General features: G+C 36.8%; 3 protein-coding genes across 4 annotated transcripts in view; 2 read left to right on the forward strand and 1 right to left on the reverse strand.

Moving 5' to 3' along the window:
- The window catches only part of LOC106114577 (neural Wiskott-Aldrich syndrome protein), a 10,864-nt gene extending 9,415 nt beyond the window's left edge, over positions 1-1,449 (forward strand). The window contains exons 8-10 of the mRNA XM_013307840.1: positions 8-91; positions 191-280; positions 372-1,449. Of these exons, the coding sequence (XP_013163294.1) occupies positions 8-91; positions 191-280; positions 372-542 (345 nt within the window). The 3' untranslated portion in view covers positions 543-1,449. The remainder of the gene's footprint in view (positions 1-7; positions 92-190; positions 281-371) is intronic.
- Positions 1,450-6,127: 4,678 nt separating this feature from the next.
- LOC106114681 (zinc finger protein 729) lies at positions 6,128-12,170 on the reverse strand. Of its 2 annotated transcripts, none has more exons than XM_013307970.1 (6): positions 12,077-12,170; positions 11,792-11,955; positions 11,327-11,459; positions 9,978-11,094; positions 8,908-9,733; positions 6,128-8,827 (listed from the first exon to the last, which is right to left on the reverse strand). In XM_013307970.1, the coding sequence occupies exons 2-6, from the start codon at positions 11,909-11,911 to the stop codon at positions 6,173-6,175; spliced, it is 4,851 nt and encodes a 1,616-aa protein (XP_013163424.1). In that variant the 5' UTR covers positions 11,912-11,955; positions 12,077-12,170; the 3' UTR covers positions 6,128-6,172. The 2 variants fall into 2 exon arrangements, with proteins under 2 accessions (XP_013163424.1, XP_013163425.1); XM_013307971.1 differs by having other exon boundaries at positions 12,042-12,113.
- A 462-nt stretch (positions 12,171-12,632) lies between these two features.
- LOC106114739 (putative protein arginine N-methyltransferase 9) lies at positions 12,633-15,363 on the forward strand. The gene has a single exon (XM_013308055.1). The coding sequence runs from the start codon at positions 12,951-12,953 to the stop codon at positions 15,135-15,137; it is 2,187 nt and encodes a 728-aa protein (XP_013163509.1). The 5' UTR covers positions 12,633-12,950; the 3' UTR covers positions 15,138-15,363.
- The last annotated feature ends 24 nt before the right edge of the window (positions 15,364-15,387 follow it).

Below are 15,387 nucleotides of genomic sequence, written 5' to 3' on the forward strand. Positions count from 1 at the left end.
CGCGTCCGCACCCACCCCCGCATCCCCCGCCGCGCCAGACCCCCGCGCCGCCCTCATGGAGAGCATACGTAGCGGCAACAAACAGCTTAGGGTGAGTTAAGAAATTCTATTTTTTTTATTTTAAAACAGACTATTTTTCTTATTATTTTTTACTACAAGTATTATTTAATTATTGGTTTATAATCCCCAGCATGTGGAGGTCGGCTCCAAGACATCGTTGAACGAAGACAACAGAAGCAATCTGCTGAGCGAAATCAGACGCGGCATCGATTTAAAATCGGTAACAAAACAAATAAATTAATCAATTTATTCACAACTTCTACCCCGACAATGTTCCATAATAGACATAATGACATAATATCTTCTTCCAGGTATCTCGTTCTACAAGCAGCTCGGGCGAGAGGGCGAAGCCCGAAGCCCAAGTGCGTTCGTGCGGCCTGGCCGAAGCACTAGCGCGGGCGCTGGACGAACGTAACCGCGCCATACACTCATCCGACTCTGACGATACCGATGCCGACAGCGACGGCGAGTGGGACCAGTGACGTCACCACAAGGACGCTGTGACGTCACACATTCCGACACTGCATAACATCAGGCGACAATACTGCGTCAGATAACGCCGACACTTATGACGGTATTAGATTTCGACACTTCTTTCGCCGACATCATTGTGTCGGTCTAAAGATTTACAAGTCATAACATTTTTGCCATCGAATCGATACAACCACAAAGTGTTAAAATGTTATTTTATTGTAATTATTGCGTATAAAGGTGCGTACACACTACAATACTTCTTTGTAATTTAATTTTGTATTTTCTTCTTTCTTTTAAAATATAACACTTTTACTTCGATTCACTTGCACATTGTTCAGTGAAGCGAATCATTTATATGTTTATTAGTATCGATTCATTAATTCAACAAATTACGATGTAAACTCATTAGTACGCTATAAGCTGTGACGTCATCGTACTAAAGTATTTTATTCTTCCATGATCCAGTATTGTTCAGCTACTGGATGTTTCGATTCATAGTACTAATGAATGGACCATTCAGATAACACAATATATCGATTGTATTCGATATTATCCTTGCGTGATATATAGGCATAATAATTATAATAAGCTCCCGAAGTGTCATACGTTGTGTACCCTGGGTCGCTCAATTAAAAAAAAATTACTGCCTCTACAGTAGTAAACATTTTTTGTATGAAGAACTCTGACATGTTTGAAACATTACATACTCTATGGTCACTTACGTTCCGTTACGCAACAAATTATTAGTCTTTTTTGAAATATTATTGTTAAGTATTATTAAGTAAATAACAAGGTGCAAAGGTATTTTTTTTATTTTGCAAAATTAGAAAGTACTTCATCAATAGACATTTTAATAGTATTGGTATAATAATTATTTGTAGTATTTAGCATGTTTTTTAATTTTTTAACTGTCAAAGTTCATCATACAAATATTCATGAATATAAATGGTGTAACGTTTTTTTTTATTGTTAGAAAATATATACTTTCATAGTTTTTATACTTATTATTTTTTACTAAATGTGTAAATTAATAGTAGCTTATCATTTATTCATTTAATTTTATAAAACATGAATCATTGCGTAATTTTGATCGGACGCAAATATGATAGAAATAAATAAATGTTATTCATTGTTGTATTTTGAATATACATCTATGTTTTTCAATCTTACTTATTATTTTTCTTCCATGTCATGATCTCTGATAACTTTCATTAGTTTAGGTTTTGTAATTATCTAATGTCTGTTGTTAGCTCATTGTTAAATTTCTCTTTATTTTGCATAAGCTCAGACAATTTTTTAATATTTAAGTTTAATAGAGGTTCGAGTATAAAATGACATATATCTTGTCCGAACTTAAATAATTTATATAAGACCAGTATTTTTATAATTTGGCAATAATTTCACTTTCTTATAATAATTCGATGAACTTTCAAATCACTTTAGTAAGTATGGTAAAATGTGTCTTAACTTCTCGTCTATAAATAAATATATATTTTTATGTATTCATTAGTTTATAAGAAATTTTATTTATATAAAGTTTTTGTATGTAAATCTTTGTAATTCCCATGTAAATGTGTACATAGTTTTTCGGTAGGTTGACGACTGAAGAACGTAATTGTAATATAAATTGTATAGGCCGTTTCAATCGTTTTGGCGGCTCAAGGTCAGTGCGCAGTGCCCTCCCCCGCATCCCGTTACCCCGCTACTCCTGCGCAGCGACTTTTGCGATGTTCTGAGCCGCCAACATGTTTGAATTTAATAACAATTTAATGTTAAGTAGTTGAAGGTTTCATGTTCAAATACTTTTTACTATAGGATGTTATAACGCACGATTCCCCATATACTAACTCAATTCTTCCCGTTTACTATTATGATATTTTTCCAAGTAATAAATTAAGCAATAATCATATTTAAGTTTTTCTTATTGTCACAGATGTAAACAACGATTGAGCGTCTTTTTGTTGTTTCGTTGTAATATTTGAACGTGTGGTCAGGGTCGTTCGCGTATTGGTGTCGTACGGTCGTTTGTTTTACATTTATTCTAAAAATAACAGTAATTAAATTTTACTGTAATTCTCTTTTTAAATGTATTAGGAAAAACACATTTTAGTAATGTTTAGATATTTCCTAGTTAAGATGGCAAAAATTATGCATACATCTAATTCAATAGCTCTGATTCCTGCTCGTAATTATTTATATATTTTTTTAAACATTAGTTCCTATCCAGCCGCCCATAGATATATAGAGACATATTTCCAATGAAATTTTAATCTGTTAGGCAATATTATACAATTTTCATTTTATTCTGTAGATAATGACAAGACAAAACTAAATATGGATAGCAATTGGTATTTAAATGTAAGTTGTTATTTTAACTATTTGACAAACCGATTATTCCTATTGAAATATTATTTTTTACAGAGTTAACCTAAAAAAAAAAATTTAAAATGAACTTTCGATCTAGCTAATACGGGACGACTCTGACTTTGTTACTTCAAACATTTGACTAGACTAAGCTATGATAATATTTAACTTTCAGCAAATATACCTGAATTGTACGTATGTTTGCATTTTAGAGGTATTTAGCAAAACTTTTTTGTATTTTAATCATGAAATATTAAGTGCCAAATCTTTTTACCCGTTGATAATTCCGTAACGCCATTGTTCTGTATAAATTTGTTAAACTTTATGAAAATTAGAATCCTCTGCATTTTGCAATCTTGATATAAATATTCTGTTAGATATAAACTAGACGCTTCGAAATATTTGAATGTTTTTGTTTTTTTTTGTCTATAGTATATCTATATACCTAAGTGATATGATTTTCTAGAAAATTAAATATCTCTAAAATCTAAACATACAACGAAAGGCGCCATTGTTGGTAATAATAATAAACAAAGCTGCGTCTGTGATGTGGTGCAAGCTACCGCTCGCGAGGCGGTCTGTATGTAACGTAGCGTAAATCTTTGTACATTGTAAAATGACGCATAGCTATTTTTATAATGTTCGAGTAAAGTTTATGTTTTGTATTTAATCTTGTGTGCGAGGTTGTGCAGGCTTACGAGACTAACCGATTGTAACCACCTCTACACTATGTTGAATAAATAATAATTAATTACGTTATGTATTTTATTTCTTGCACCATTTAATTTTATAAAACGTGAATCATATTACCTCTTCCATTTTATACATCAACTAGTTATGTTCGGGTGATTTGATAAGTGGCTTGTACAATACTAGCAGTTCTGCATAGCTCTGCTCTAAAAAAGTCAAGCATGTTCGCGGTATTCCACTTAAGAGAAACTCCTTCTCTTCTTACACATACTAAATAAGGAAGCAATGAGTTGTGCAAACAATAGGATAATAGTAAAAGTTCAGTCCTACTTATTTTTTCCATGTCCTCGTCTCAATGAGGGAATGTTCAAAAGACTGTCGTTTTAAAGTTGAATACCGCCAGATCTCTATATAGTACCTACATCAAAAAATATTTTTAAATAATAAGGAATAAAAAAGCACTTTATAATTTGCATTTATTTAAGAACTAAACAATTATTTTACATTTTCATTACTGATTTGAACTAAATCATAAATACCATCACAAGACTTAATTAAAAGCAAAACAATCGACTTTTAACTTAATACAGCGACGGTATTACCAAAATTTAGCCGATTAAAAGTACTTAAGTACTTTCTTGTCAACAAAGAATTTAAAATATTTTAAATTCAACTTATTGTAAAAATCACAGAAGCAATCATATTTTGATAGGACTTGTAACAAATCATTTCAATTTACGATGACTTTACTATTACTTTGGTAATTTACTCCAGAGCCTAATTTTAGTCCCCTTTCCCTTCCCACCCTCTTTCTTATAAGGAAAGGATGGGAAGTGGATGTGGATTTCCCGGATGAGGTGATGCATGAGAAGGGAAAATATTCTCTTTCTATGCATCCCCTCCACCGTCGATTAAAGGTAAGCAACGCGCTGGCAATTGTCGCTTTGGCAACGGTCGCTTAGTAATTTCAGCGATTTCATGTGAACGAGCTCTCGTTTGCCACCTTATGGTACAAAAAAAATTGGAATGATTAACAAAATAAAGCAAGTACCACATTTTAAGATTTTAAACAATTAAAATTATATATTTCTACACGTACTCTACAAGAAAGACAAAATTATTTTACATAATATAGCTAATTTTAAAAATAAGATTTGAGGATTGTATCTCCTCAGTCATTAGTATGTATAGATTTCTCTTATTTTAACATAACTTACGAGTAAAATTTGTATATTTTACAGTACAAAATACAATTCTGTTAAAGTCCCACTTCAATGTCCACACTTTTTGATACTCTTTGTTCATATCAAGTTTTTATAGCAGCCACTAATCAATCAATTTATATGCCATACTCATAGTTGGTTGCTGAAATCTAAATCTTTCTACAAACCATATTGTTGTCTGTTTTGTGAAATATAATGACGATATATAATTTATACAGGGATTTTGGTCTCAAAAACCAACGACCAATGAGTTTTAAGGATACCCCTAGTGGAGGTTTAGTATGAAGTCAGCTAGTGACCGTGACTCTGAGAGCGGAAAGTGTAATTTAATGTTTAACTAAAAAGATCTTACTATTATTCGATGGGTTTAAATTTATAACTATTGTTTATATTTTTTTTAGGTACTAATAAACCTGAATATCATTCGGTTGTTGCAATTATAAAAAATGTAAAAATATTTCAGTGTTGTTATAAAAAAAATTATGTTTATAGATAGAGTAAACGTAATTTTTTTTTAAACGCAGAAATAAATTCACTTTTGATATAACCGTGTCTACACGGTTATATCAAAAGTGAATTTATTTTCTGCGTATTTTCTTTCAGACACATTGTCACAGTTTTATACCACTAAATAAATTATAATGAGGTTATGTCGCCTCATAAAAGGCTAACAAATTTATTTAAATTACAATATGGCAGCCCGATAGCTGGTAAATTATAAATTCACAAAAAAAAAACTTACAACTAAACTAAAACACAAAAGCCTATGTTTCATGCCCTTAAATTATATGTACACAATTTAAAAACGTCTAATTTTTATATAAATTGAAAATTCTATTTTAAACATTATAGAAACAAAATTATAAAGTACATAATGCGATCAGTGTCCATTTTTAATTCACAAAATAACTGAGCGGCACCATAAGAGTATTTTTTCGTAAACAAATCTATTTTAGTACAGTTGCCATGACTTTTAGCAAAAATGATTGACAAAATAAAAAAGAAAAAGAACATGATTTGAAAACATAATATCACTTAAATGGATAAAAATTAGAAATGATAATTCTTATACATGCTACGACTAAACTAATTATATAATAATTTATAAGATCTGTATGGCTTAAACATATTCAACTTGCATATCCTATGCAATAAACATATACATTTATATCAATAATAACAATTTTCACTGCACACTTTAGCAAAGTATCGAAAATCTTTTTCAATTGTCAGTTATAAGTAGAGAATTCTTCAGTTTTATTAGCCGTTTAATTTGGTCAATGAAAACCGATCCTTAAATATATATATATATATATATAATATCAGTTCCACATCAACGTTAGGTAATTAGTTAGTTTAAATCAGTCATCTATTGTTATGATGTTTACAACATCTTCACCATCGAGGCTGTTGTCGTCCACCAAGTCGACAACATTGTTTGGCATCTCTTCTTCCTTTTGCTGGTAAAGCGACAGAACTTCTGATATAATGGGCGCGTGGACCATTTGGTGAATATTCATATCCGTGGAATTTTGACTCTCCTCATCCTGTGTCATGTAATCATTGTGTTCAATCAAATTCGGCTCCACAGCCCCCTCGTCTTCATCGTCGCTGTGCCCGTAGAATTTCTCGTCGTCTTTTTCGTCCTTGGGCGTGTAAGAATTAATGAGAGCCACGAGGTTCTCATCACAGGTGAACACTTTCGATGGGTCGGAATCCTCTTTGTCGCATTGGTGCAGTGAGAACACCTTGGACGAGGTGAAATATTTGCGGCACTGCTGGCACTGGTTCTGGAGATGAGCGCGGTAGTGTTTGTGCAAATTGGGGAAGAGGTCGCCGCAGACTACGCATGGCTCCGGGCGCACCATGGCGCGGTAGTGCAACTTCTGCTTCGATTTGTGGCCCGCCCTCATGTGCCGTATGAAGGGCCCGTAGCGCACGAACTTCTCGCCGCACTGCCGACATTTTATCGGCTTCTTGTTGTACTTCCTGCTGCGGTGGGAGAACGCGTGAATGTTGAACGCGTCGATAGTTTTAAACTTGAGATGGCAGAAGCGGCACGAGATGGAGCCGGACACCTTGTGGATGTGGTCGTGCAGTCGCTGTGAGTTCTTCTTCGTTGTGGGCTTGAAGCAAAACGCGCACTCCTCGTATTTAGGTGTGAGTGTGAGATCGCTCTCGTGCTTATCGTCGACCTCTTCTTCGCTGTCGATCGCACACAGGTGATTGTCATACTCGATCTGAGAGTAGAAATACTCTGAGCATTTTTTACATCTATTCTCTTCATGGTATGCCAAATGTTTGTGGAGGTTGAAGAATATTTTGTTGCAAATATGGCACTTTTCTTCTATCGACTCCTTGGGCATTACGGTCCATTCCTTATCGTCCCCATGGACGTCCTTCATGTGGTATATAAACTCTCTAAATGCGACAAAAGTCTCGTCGCAATGCTCGCACTTTGTCGGGTTGTCGACGTTTAGTTGCGCAAGATGGTGGTTCTTATGTTTCTTGAACAGCGTCAGTGTGTTAAACTTGCGGTTGCAGTACAGGCAGCCGTAGAAGCCAACGGTGCGATGATAGATCTTATGAGTACTCAAGGCATACTCATTCTCGAATACTTTAAAGCAATAATCGCAAACAAAATCCTTTTTACCTTCAGTCACTTCTTTACAAACTTTAATATTGTGCTGAGTCCTGAGATGACAGTCCAATTTAACTTGAAGATGAAATGCTTTGTAACATATATGGCACTTCACTTTCCGGGGGTGCACCTCCGTGTCGCCGACGAGTTTCTTCTTGTCGCAGCTGAAGGCGAGATGCCCCTCCAAGAACCTGAGGGAGCTGAAATAGTCGAAGCAGTAGTTGCACCTCAGTGAGTTGTGGTAATCGATGTGCCGCTCGAAGTTGCCTTTGCTCGCGAGTATCTTAAGGCAGATGGAGCACTGGAACTCTTTGAGAGGTCCATTGAGCGTCTTCTCGGTGCGCTCCGCTATCCAAGTCTCGTTGATGTCGTGCGCGTCGCGCAAGTGGTAGTGCAGGTCGTAGCCTCGCGTGAAAGATTCCTCGCAATGCGTGCACTTGAGGGGCTCTTCTAAATATTTTTGTGACAAGTGAGCTTTAATGTGTACCCGGTGATTTTTCAGCGACATGGTCTTCTTGCCGCAGAACTTGCATATAAAGAACTCCGGCTTCCTCAAGTGAGCCTCCTCGTGGTGTTGCAGCCTGCGCTCGTCTAGGAATACTTTGGCGCACAGTTTACACGAGAAGTAGCTCTGCTGAGGCGCGTCCGGATCCTCCTTTATCATTTTGCTCTCAGGATGCGTCCGCCGCAGATGGCGAATGAGTTTCACGAGATCGGGATAGTATCGGTTACAGATTGGGCACTTTACTTTGTCCTTCCTGAGCTTTGCTATCCTCGCCTGGTGCGATTGATGGTCAAAGTTGTGCCCCTTCACGTGTTTCCTGTGATATACTTCGTCGATGAATCCTTTCCCGCATATCGTACATTTGTAAGGGCCATTATCGTCCTCGTAATGAGATCGGACGTGCAGCTCCAGCGTTCTCTTATTGGTGAACATAATGCCGCAAATGTTGCACTCATGGCGGGCGCCGAAGAGCGAGGTCTTCGACTTGTGCCATATCACATGGTGCTTGAGGGAGACTTCGGAGTCGCACACCTTGCCGCAATGTTGGCAAGTGTGCGCGGCGACGGCCACGCGGCCGGCTGCCAGCTCGACACCGACCACTGTGTTGTTGGCGCTCTCACCGCGCTTGTAGTGTATCGCCATGTGAGAAAGATATACCTTCCGGAACTGAAAGACTCTCTTGCAGATGGAGCACTGGTAGTCTTTGTTCTTGAAGCGCGTCTGTTTGTGGAAATTCATGTGTGCCTGCGCGGCGCGGAGGTGCTTGCTCTTGCGGTTGCAGATGGTGCAGGTAAGCAGCGCTGGGTCCAGGTTCGTGTCCTTGTAGTGTTCTCGCATATGCAGCCGGTAGTGGCACTGGAACCGGAATACCTGGAGAACATAAAACAATTATATATTTGAAGGTCAGATAGCAATTGATACTTGAACAATAACAGATGCTATATGCTCACCTCTTTACAGACGAAACACTCCACCTTCTTTTCAATGTTGTTACCGACATTAGAATGCCAGTTGATGTGCCTCTTTAGTGATACCAAGGTGGGCATCTGCTTGCCGCATGTGGGGCATGTGAAGCCGGACAGATTGACTAGTGGCGAGGACTCGTCAGTAGACGGAACCGTCACAAGGTCGTCGCGGCCCTGGCCCGTTGCCAGAGGTTCCGTCTTGGTCACGACGACCTCACAAAAATCCGCCAACTCGGCGCGCTGCAGCTTGGGTGCTTGCGGTTGCTTCAGCCGGTGCACCAACTTAATGTGAGTAGCCAGTGAGCTGCAGCTCTTAAACTTTTCGTTGCATTCCGCACATGTGTACAAGTTACGAGGCTTTATGTTAACAGTTGTGTGTTTCTGGTTGTGCTCATTGATTGCGCTAACTTTCATTTCTATGTCACAGATAAGACACTTCACACTGCAGTCTTTGAGGGTGATCTTGGCTCGCTTTGTGCCTGAGCTCATGTTGTGTTTGGTCTTCTTGTGCTGAATCAAGAGACGTTTGTAAGAAAATTGCTTCTCACAAATATCGCATGTATTGTCGTCATCCTCTTCTTGACTAGATTCTGACTCGGACTGACGATAGGACTCGCTCAACAAACTGGTGTCCTTCTCCTCTGATTCTTGTTTTATTTCTAATTCTCCATCCAAGTGCTTCTGCTCGTGTGTGACCAGGGCTTTCTTGTAGGTGAATCGTTTCTCACACATGCTACACTTCAGAGGTCCAGAAGATACATGAGTATTTGTGTAGTTTGTTAAATCTGATTCATCGTCTATAGGACTTTGACTGTAATTAAAATATTATAATTAATAATTAATAGATTATAAAACCACAAACATTTAGCTCATGTTCAATTTATTGTAAAATTTAGTAATTTTCTTTTGAAATTTTGGTCTAACAGAAAATTAAACTTTTAAAATAATGATAGGATATGGTCAATTAAGTATGTATAATTCACGAAACAAGACAGAACTTTTATAAAAACATGAAGGTTTCATTTAACACTTATAGTGCTTCAAACCCAACATACCATGTATTGACTTCAGCCATTTCCTCTTCACCCATGTTGGACATATGCCCTGCCAGATGACTTATGAGCTGGTTCTGGGTCCCCATCTTCTTGCTACATATGCGACATTCAAATGATCCTTCTATAGATTTTTCCTCACTTTTGCTTTGTTCCCCGCTAACAGACAAATGCATATTTTTTATATGAAGGAAAAAAGTGCTCTCTTTAGACAAAACTTTGCGACAGATTGGACAAGTGAAAATAATAACATCGCGCTTCTCTGAACATGTATCAAAGTGTTCAATGTAAACATTATAGTCGTCGAATGGTTGCGAGCAAAAGTAACAAGGTACTCCGTTTGCACCGTTTTCAACTATTTCGTCATATTTATCGCGTTTTAAAACAGCCGCATGTACTACTCTCATATGTTTCTCCAGGTTCTCAATACTTTTAAATTTGCTTGAGCACATTTCACATTCAATCTTATTTTGCGGGGAGTCAGCATCAATTGGCTCCAGAGAAACTTGCAACTCTTTAATTAGTGACTTCGATAGTATTTTTCCGCATGTCTCTTGGTGGCGTTTTAACATTATTTTCAATTTAAATTTCTTGTTACATTTCTCACACTCTATCCTATCTTCAATATCATTTGCATTCTCCACTTTGTTCTCAACTGGTTGCGGTATATTTACTATAACATTCTTGTAACCTTTCCTTAAATGAACTTTGGAATGAGCAGACACAGACTTTTGTGAGGCGAATTCTTTGCCACATACTTTGCATTTGAATTCGTTTTTTGATGGTTCATCGGAGTCAGTTTCGACGGAACATTGGGATGCACTATTGTCTTCATAGTCGGAGTTTGCATAAGAAGAGTTAAGAGTTCTTTTTGGCCTTTTATCTGTGGCCCGAAGTTCTGTCACTCGTTTGGTTGAGGTGGGTCGGTAGTCATAGGATTGTCCACTGGATGACGTATTGTCAACACTTTCTGCACTGCGTTTTCTGCTCCGGCTGGCAGGAGAGACTTTTGTTTCTATCGGTGATGTTGTAGCCTGAGTCTTAATAGACACATCGGTGTTGTTGGAGAATGCAGAGTCACTGCTCTGCCGGTTTGAGGGTGAAGGTACAGCACTGAAACCTGATAAGTATATAAGGTAAATTAATGTATTGATTGCATTCATAGCATTTGGGAGAGTTTCTTAATAGTCCTTAAAAGTACAAGATAACCAATTCTCTCTATGGAAAGTTTATCTAATTATAAATACCGTAGTTGCTCAGGAGTTGACTTTCATGTATCACACAGAAAAACCAAAAGTATTGCATTATGGAGCATATTAATCAACAAAACATACATTAAACAGAATATTTACCAGGTGGAGGAACATAATTCCGTCGCAACTCCTGATCCGATCTTTCACACTGCAGCTTGAATATGTGTGCACTGCTAAGCTTCTGAATACACTCTGAACATATCATGTCTGGTAGTCCATCTCCTTCATATATCTTTAAATAACAAAAGTATTTTCTTAGTGGAGAGTCCATCTCCATTACCTTTTGGCGGCTTAGACAGCATAGAAAGCTGCTTCTGAGCATATTGCACAATAAGGATTACAGTAACTATAGTTTTATCAGTAATATCAGGATAACATTGCCAAATACTTATGATCCTTTTTGCATTCATTTTACCCTACCTATTTGTATAATATAGGCTAAGATAAAAGACTAATTATAATATAGATTATTGTTGTTATAGTTAATGAAAAAGTATTTTTAAGTGTTAAGTGGCAATTGGAAAACATTACCGCTAATCATAGAAGACAATTAATAGATTTTACCTTTACTCGAGCGCATTCCATAACCATCTCCGCGAGCTGTAGGTTGTTATCCATCGTAAAGATGGAATAAAAGTCACCGAGTTTGAGGCAGAGCCTACATTTTCCAAGCTTGAGGGCCATATTGATTTCTTTACACCAATCTTCATGACACTACAAAATCGCATCTGCGAAGTAATGTGTTGTTACACGTCCATAAGTATGAATACTGATCAACATTATTACTACCTAAACCACGCAAATCCATATTTACCTTTCACGTGGTAAATTAATACAAGATAAAAGTACCTGGCTAGCCGGCATACGCCATTATTGGTTGTTATTGGTCTGGTTTGGTATATTTTTTGGTACAATTACTGGTATACCGTATCGTGACCAGTGTGACCAGATTTAAATTTAACATTCTGCTAGTTACTCGTTTAAATTCTGCAAGTTTGGTTCATTCTGTGTGAAATTAATTATAGTCTTCAAATGACCTGATTCTGCTCCACTTCCAATATAACTTGTCAATGTAGACACACACACACAAACGCATAAACATTTAAACATGGCTTACATTTTCATATATTTGTTATTTTATATTTTATTATTAAGCATTTTGTGTTGTAAACTTAACTTTAATTATTTGTAGTAGTGGAAAAATATATAAAGTCATTTATTTGCTCAACAATCTGCTGAGCCTTAAGTTGGGGATCTATTTCTGCTAAAATAGTAGAATTCTGCTAAATTTTGTCACACTGACCGTGTTAGAGTTTTGAAAACTGGTTACATTGCCACAATATCACTGACTGACTTTATGGATATGAACAGGCTATCAACTGCAGTGTTTTATTCCTTTTTGATTCTCGCCATTTTGGCGCTGATGGTTGAGGATGATGGCGGTGGTAAGGATTGAAGCTATCATTAGAGATAGAATTAACTGTAAGGTAATCCACAGGCGCATTTAAGTAAGAACGATGCTAAAACAGTCATTTCCAAGCAATGACCTATCCATTTATGGTGTTATCAGTGCACAATATTGATATTTGTTGATATTGAGCGATATCAAACATAATATAGGTAGTAATATTGTGCCCTTACTATATCTTTGTTTTTTCGAATGCGCCGATAGTCTGCGCCGCAGAAGTTACTACGCAAAAGGTAATAAGCAGAATTTTCGAAAATGGAGGAAAATGAGGGAGACTATGTGAATTACGCCCGACAACTTTCGTCAAGTGGTAATCTTAGCAAATCCTTCGATTTATACATTTCGGTTTTCGAAAAGAACCCCCGAATTAAAAATATGTATGAACCGGAATTCCAGATCGTTATGATGCGGTACAATGAAACGTTGTCAGCAGCTGGGAAGATTGAAGACATATTTACTAATTTTAGCCGCGCTATAAGAATTTTCCCGAAAAACGTATACCTGTTGAATGAGATTGGCAAATATTTGTATAAGTTCGGCTATTACGAAGAGGCTTGGTCTCACTTCCAGAAAGCTCTAAGGGCGAACTCCGGTTTTGTGAATGCGGAAAAAAATTTGAATTCTGTGAAAAATTTACTCGTTGAAAGATGGCATTTTCGAATGTTAAATGATAAAAAACGGAATGAACTCTTTAGGGCCGCTATTCATGAGATGGTTAAGTTAGGCAAAGATGGTGTGATTGATGTCGGAACTGGGACAGGCTTGCTGGCGTTGTTTGCTCGAGAATGCCAGCCGCTGACCGTCACCGGATGTGACGGCTCCAGTGTTATGACTAAAATAGCAGAGAGTATACTACAAGACTATGAGATAAATGATATAGCCATTGTGAACAAGATGTCTACAGCCATGGATTACAAAGAGATAGGTTCCAAATGCACTATCCTAGTGACTGAAATGTTTGATGCTGGCTTATTTGGGGAACATGTGTTGCAAACATTATTGCATGCTTGGAATTACTTAATAGACGCTGGAGGAAAAGTAATTCCAGGCAGAGTGGAGTTCTTTGTGGCAGGAGTAAATTGCAACTATCTTAATTTAAAATATCAGCTGGGACAAGGCATCAAAACCGTATTGAATATCCCCACAGCAAATGTTCACATGATGTCTTATGATGAAACATATGATTGTGAGGATGTGCATTCGTTCAAAGATTTAAAATATATAACTGAAGAGCATTCTCTCATCAAAATAGACTTCAATAATTATGAAGATATTCAAGAGAAGTTGTATCAAAGTAAACCATTTAATATTGACTTAATTGCCACTCAAGATGGTGAAATAAATTGTCTGATTGGTTGGTTTAAGTTGTATTTAACAGATAATGTTACAATAACAACAGATCCCCGTTCTGAAGATCGGTGCAATGCTTGGCAGCAGGCTGTTTTCTATGATACCATACCAAAAGTAGTTAAAAAGAATGACAAGTATAGTGCACAATTTTTGATGAACACTGGAAAGCTGACTATGATTCCCAATTGTAATATAAACATTGACATGATATCTCAAGAAGCGTTGAGATTTTTAAATGATTCTGAATATGTGAAAACGATTCTTGGATGCGTTGGCATGGCTTGTGTCTACCTCGGACAAATGATTGAGATGTCCGAGATTGCTGTTATTGATTTATGCCCATTCCCTTTGTTTGGAGTGCAAATGATGAAAAGAGGTGCCAAGTCCCTGGTCTGCACTGCTAGAACTTATAATGATGAAGTTTTCATACTTAAGATTTTACAAGCCTATAATATTGACATGTCCAAAATAACAATACTAGTGGGAGATGTGTGGAATTTGGATTCTTTCAGTAATAAAACATTCCAGGCTATATTTTGCCATCCTTTCGAGTTATGTGGGGATATTGATTTGAGACTAAAAGATATAGCTCATGAATTGAAGACATCCCATTTGGCACCAGGAGGTCTTTACATGCCGGCCAACATTAGCATCATATGCCAGCTGGTTGATAGTCACTGGCTAGATATTAACAACAGAGTTTATGATGAAAATACAATTGGTTACAAAGTGGCAGGATACATGAATGTGTATCAAGTATCTCAGAACTTCAGTATTGACATGTCACGTTTGGAATACACTCCTATGACTAATCCTATATGCGTGGGTGAGTGCTCAAATGAGTTGCGATCTTTTGTGATCAATACACCTATCATCAGGGATGGCTTAACAAATGCCATTCTGTGTTGGTATAAAATTGAATTGATGGAAGACATAGACGAAATAGCCACAAATAGATCTGATGGCTTTGTAGACAGTATAGCATTCCTTGCTGATCCTAAAGTACCGATGAAGAAAGGAGATATTGCGAATGTACTGCTCTGCGTTGATCCTGACGGTGGTTTTAAAGTAATTGTTGATGTTGATAATTAATGCTTATAAGCTGAACAACATACATATATTTATGAATCTTTTTGTATTAGCTATTAGGTATAAATGATAAGATTTTTATTATTTATCAAACTAAGCAGGAATGTTTAGTGAAGGTTACCTCATTGCAGTAGTTTTTATTTATATTATCCAAAAGACATACACTGCTGATCATAGATCTCATTTAATAATTTTTAAAACGCCTCTAGCTCATATTAGTACCTTTTTTTGTTAGTAAAAATATTTTTTCGAC

The sequence above is a fragment of the Papilio xuthus genome, unplaced genomic scaffold (genome assembly GCF_000836235.2).
Source record: "Papilio xuthus unplaced genomic scaffold, Pxut_1.1 DF828037.1, whole genome shotgun sequence".
In the NCBI taxonomy this organism is placed as follows: Eukaryota; Metazoa; Arthropoda; class Insecta; order Lepidoptera; family Papilionidae; genus Papilio; species Papilio xuthus.

What these genes read in the sequence shown, in the direction of transcription:
- LOC106114681 (XM_013307970.1), bottom strand. Translation starts at nt 11,911, where the DNA reads ATGGCCCTCAAGCTTGGAAAATGTAGGCTCTGCCTCAAACTCGGTGAC. An exon ending in ATGGCTGAAGTCAATACATG is followed by an intron (nt 9,734 to 9,977) that starts GTATGTTGGGTT and finishes TTTTAATTACAG; the next exon opens with TCAAAGTCCTATAGACGATG. An exon ending in AGTGTTTCGTCTGTAAAGAG is followed by an intron (nt 8,828 to 8,907) that starts GTGAGCATATAG and finishes TATGTTCTCCAG; the next exon opens with GTATTCCGGTTCCAGTGCCA.
- LOC106114739 (XM_013308055.1), top strand. Translation starts at nt 12,951, where the DNA reads ATGGAGGAAAATGAGGGAGACTATGTGAATTACGCCCGACAACTTTCG.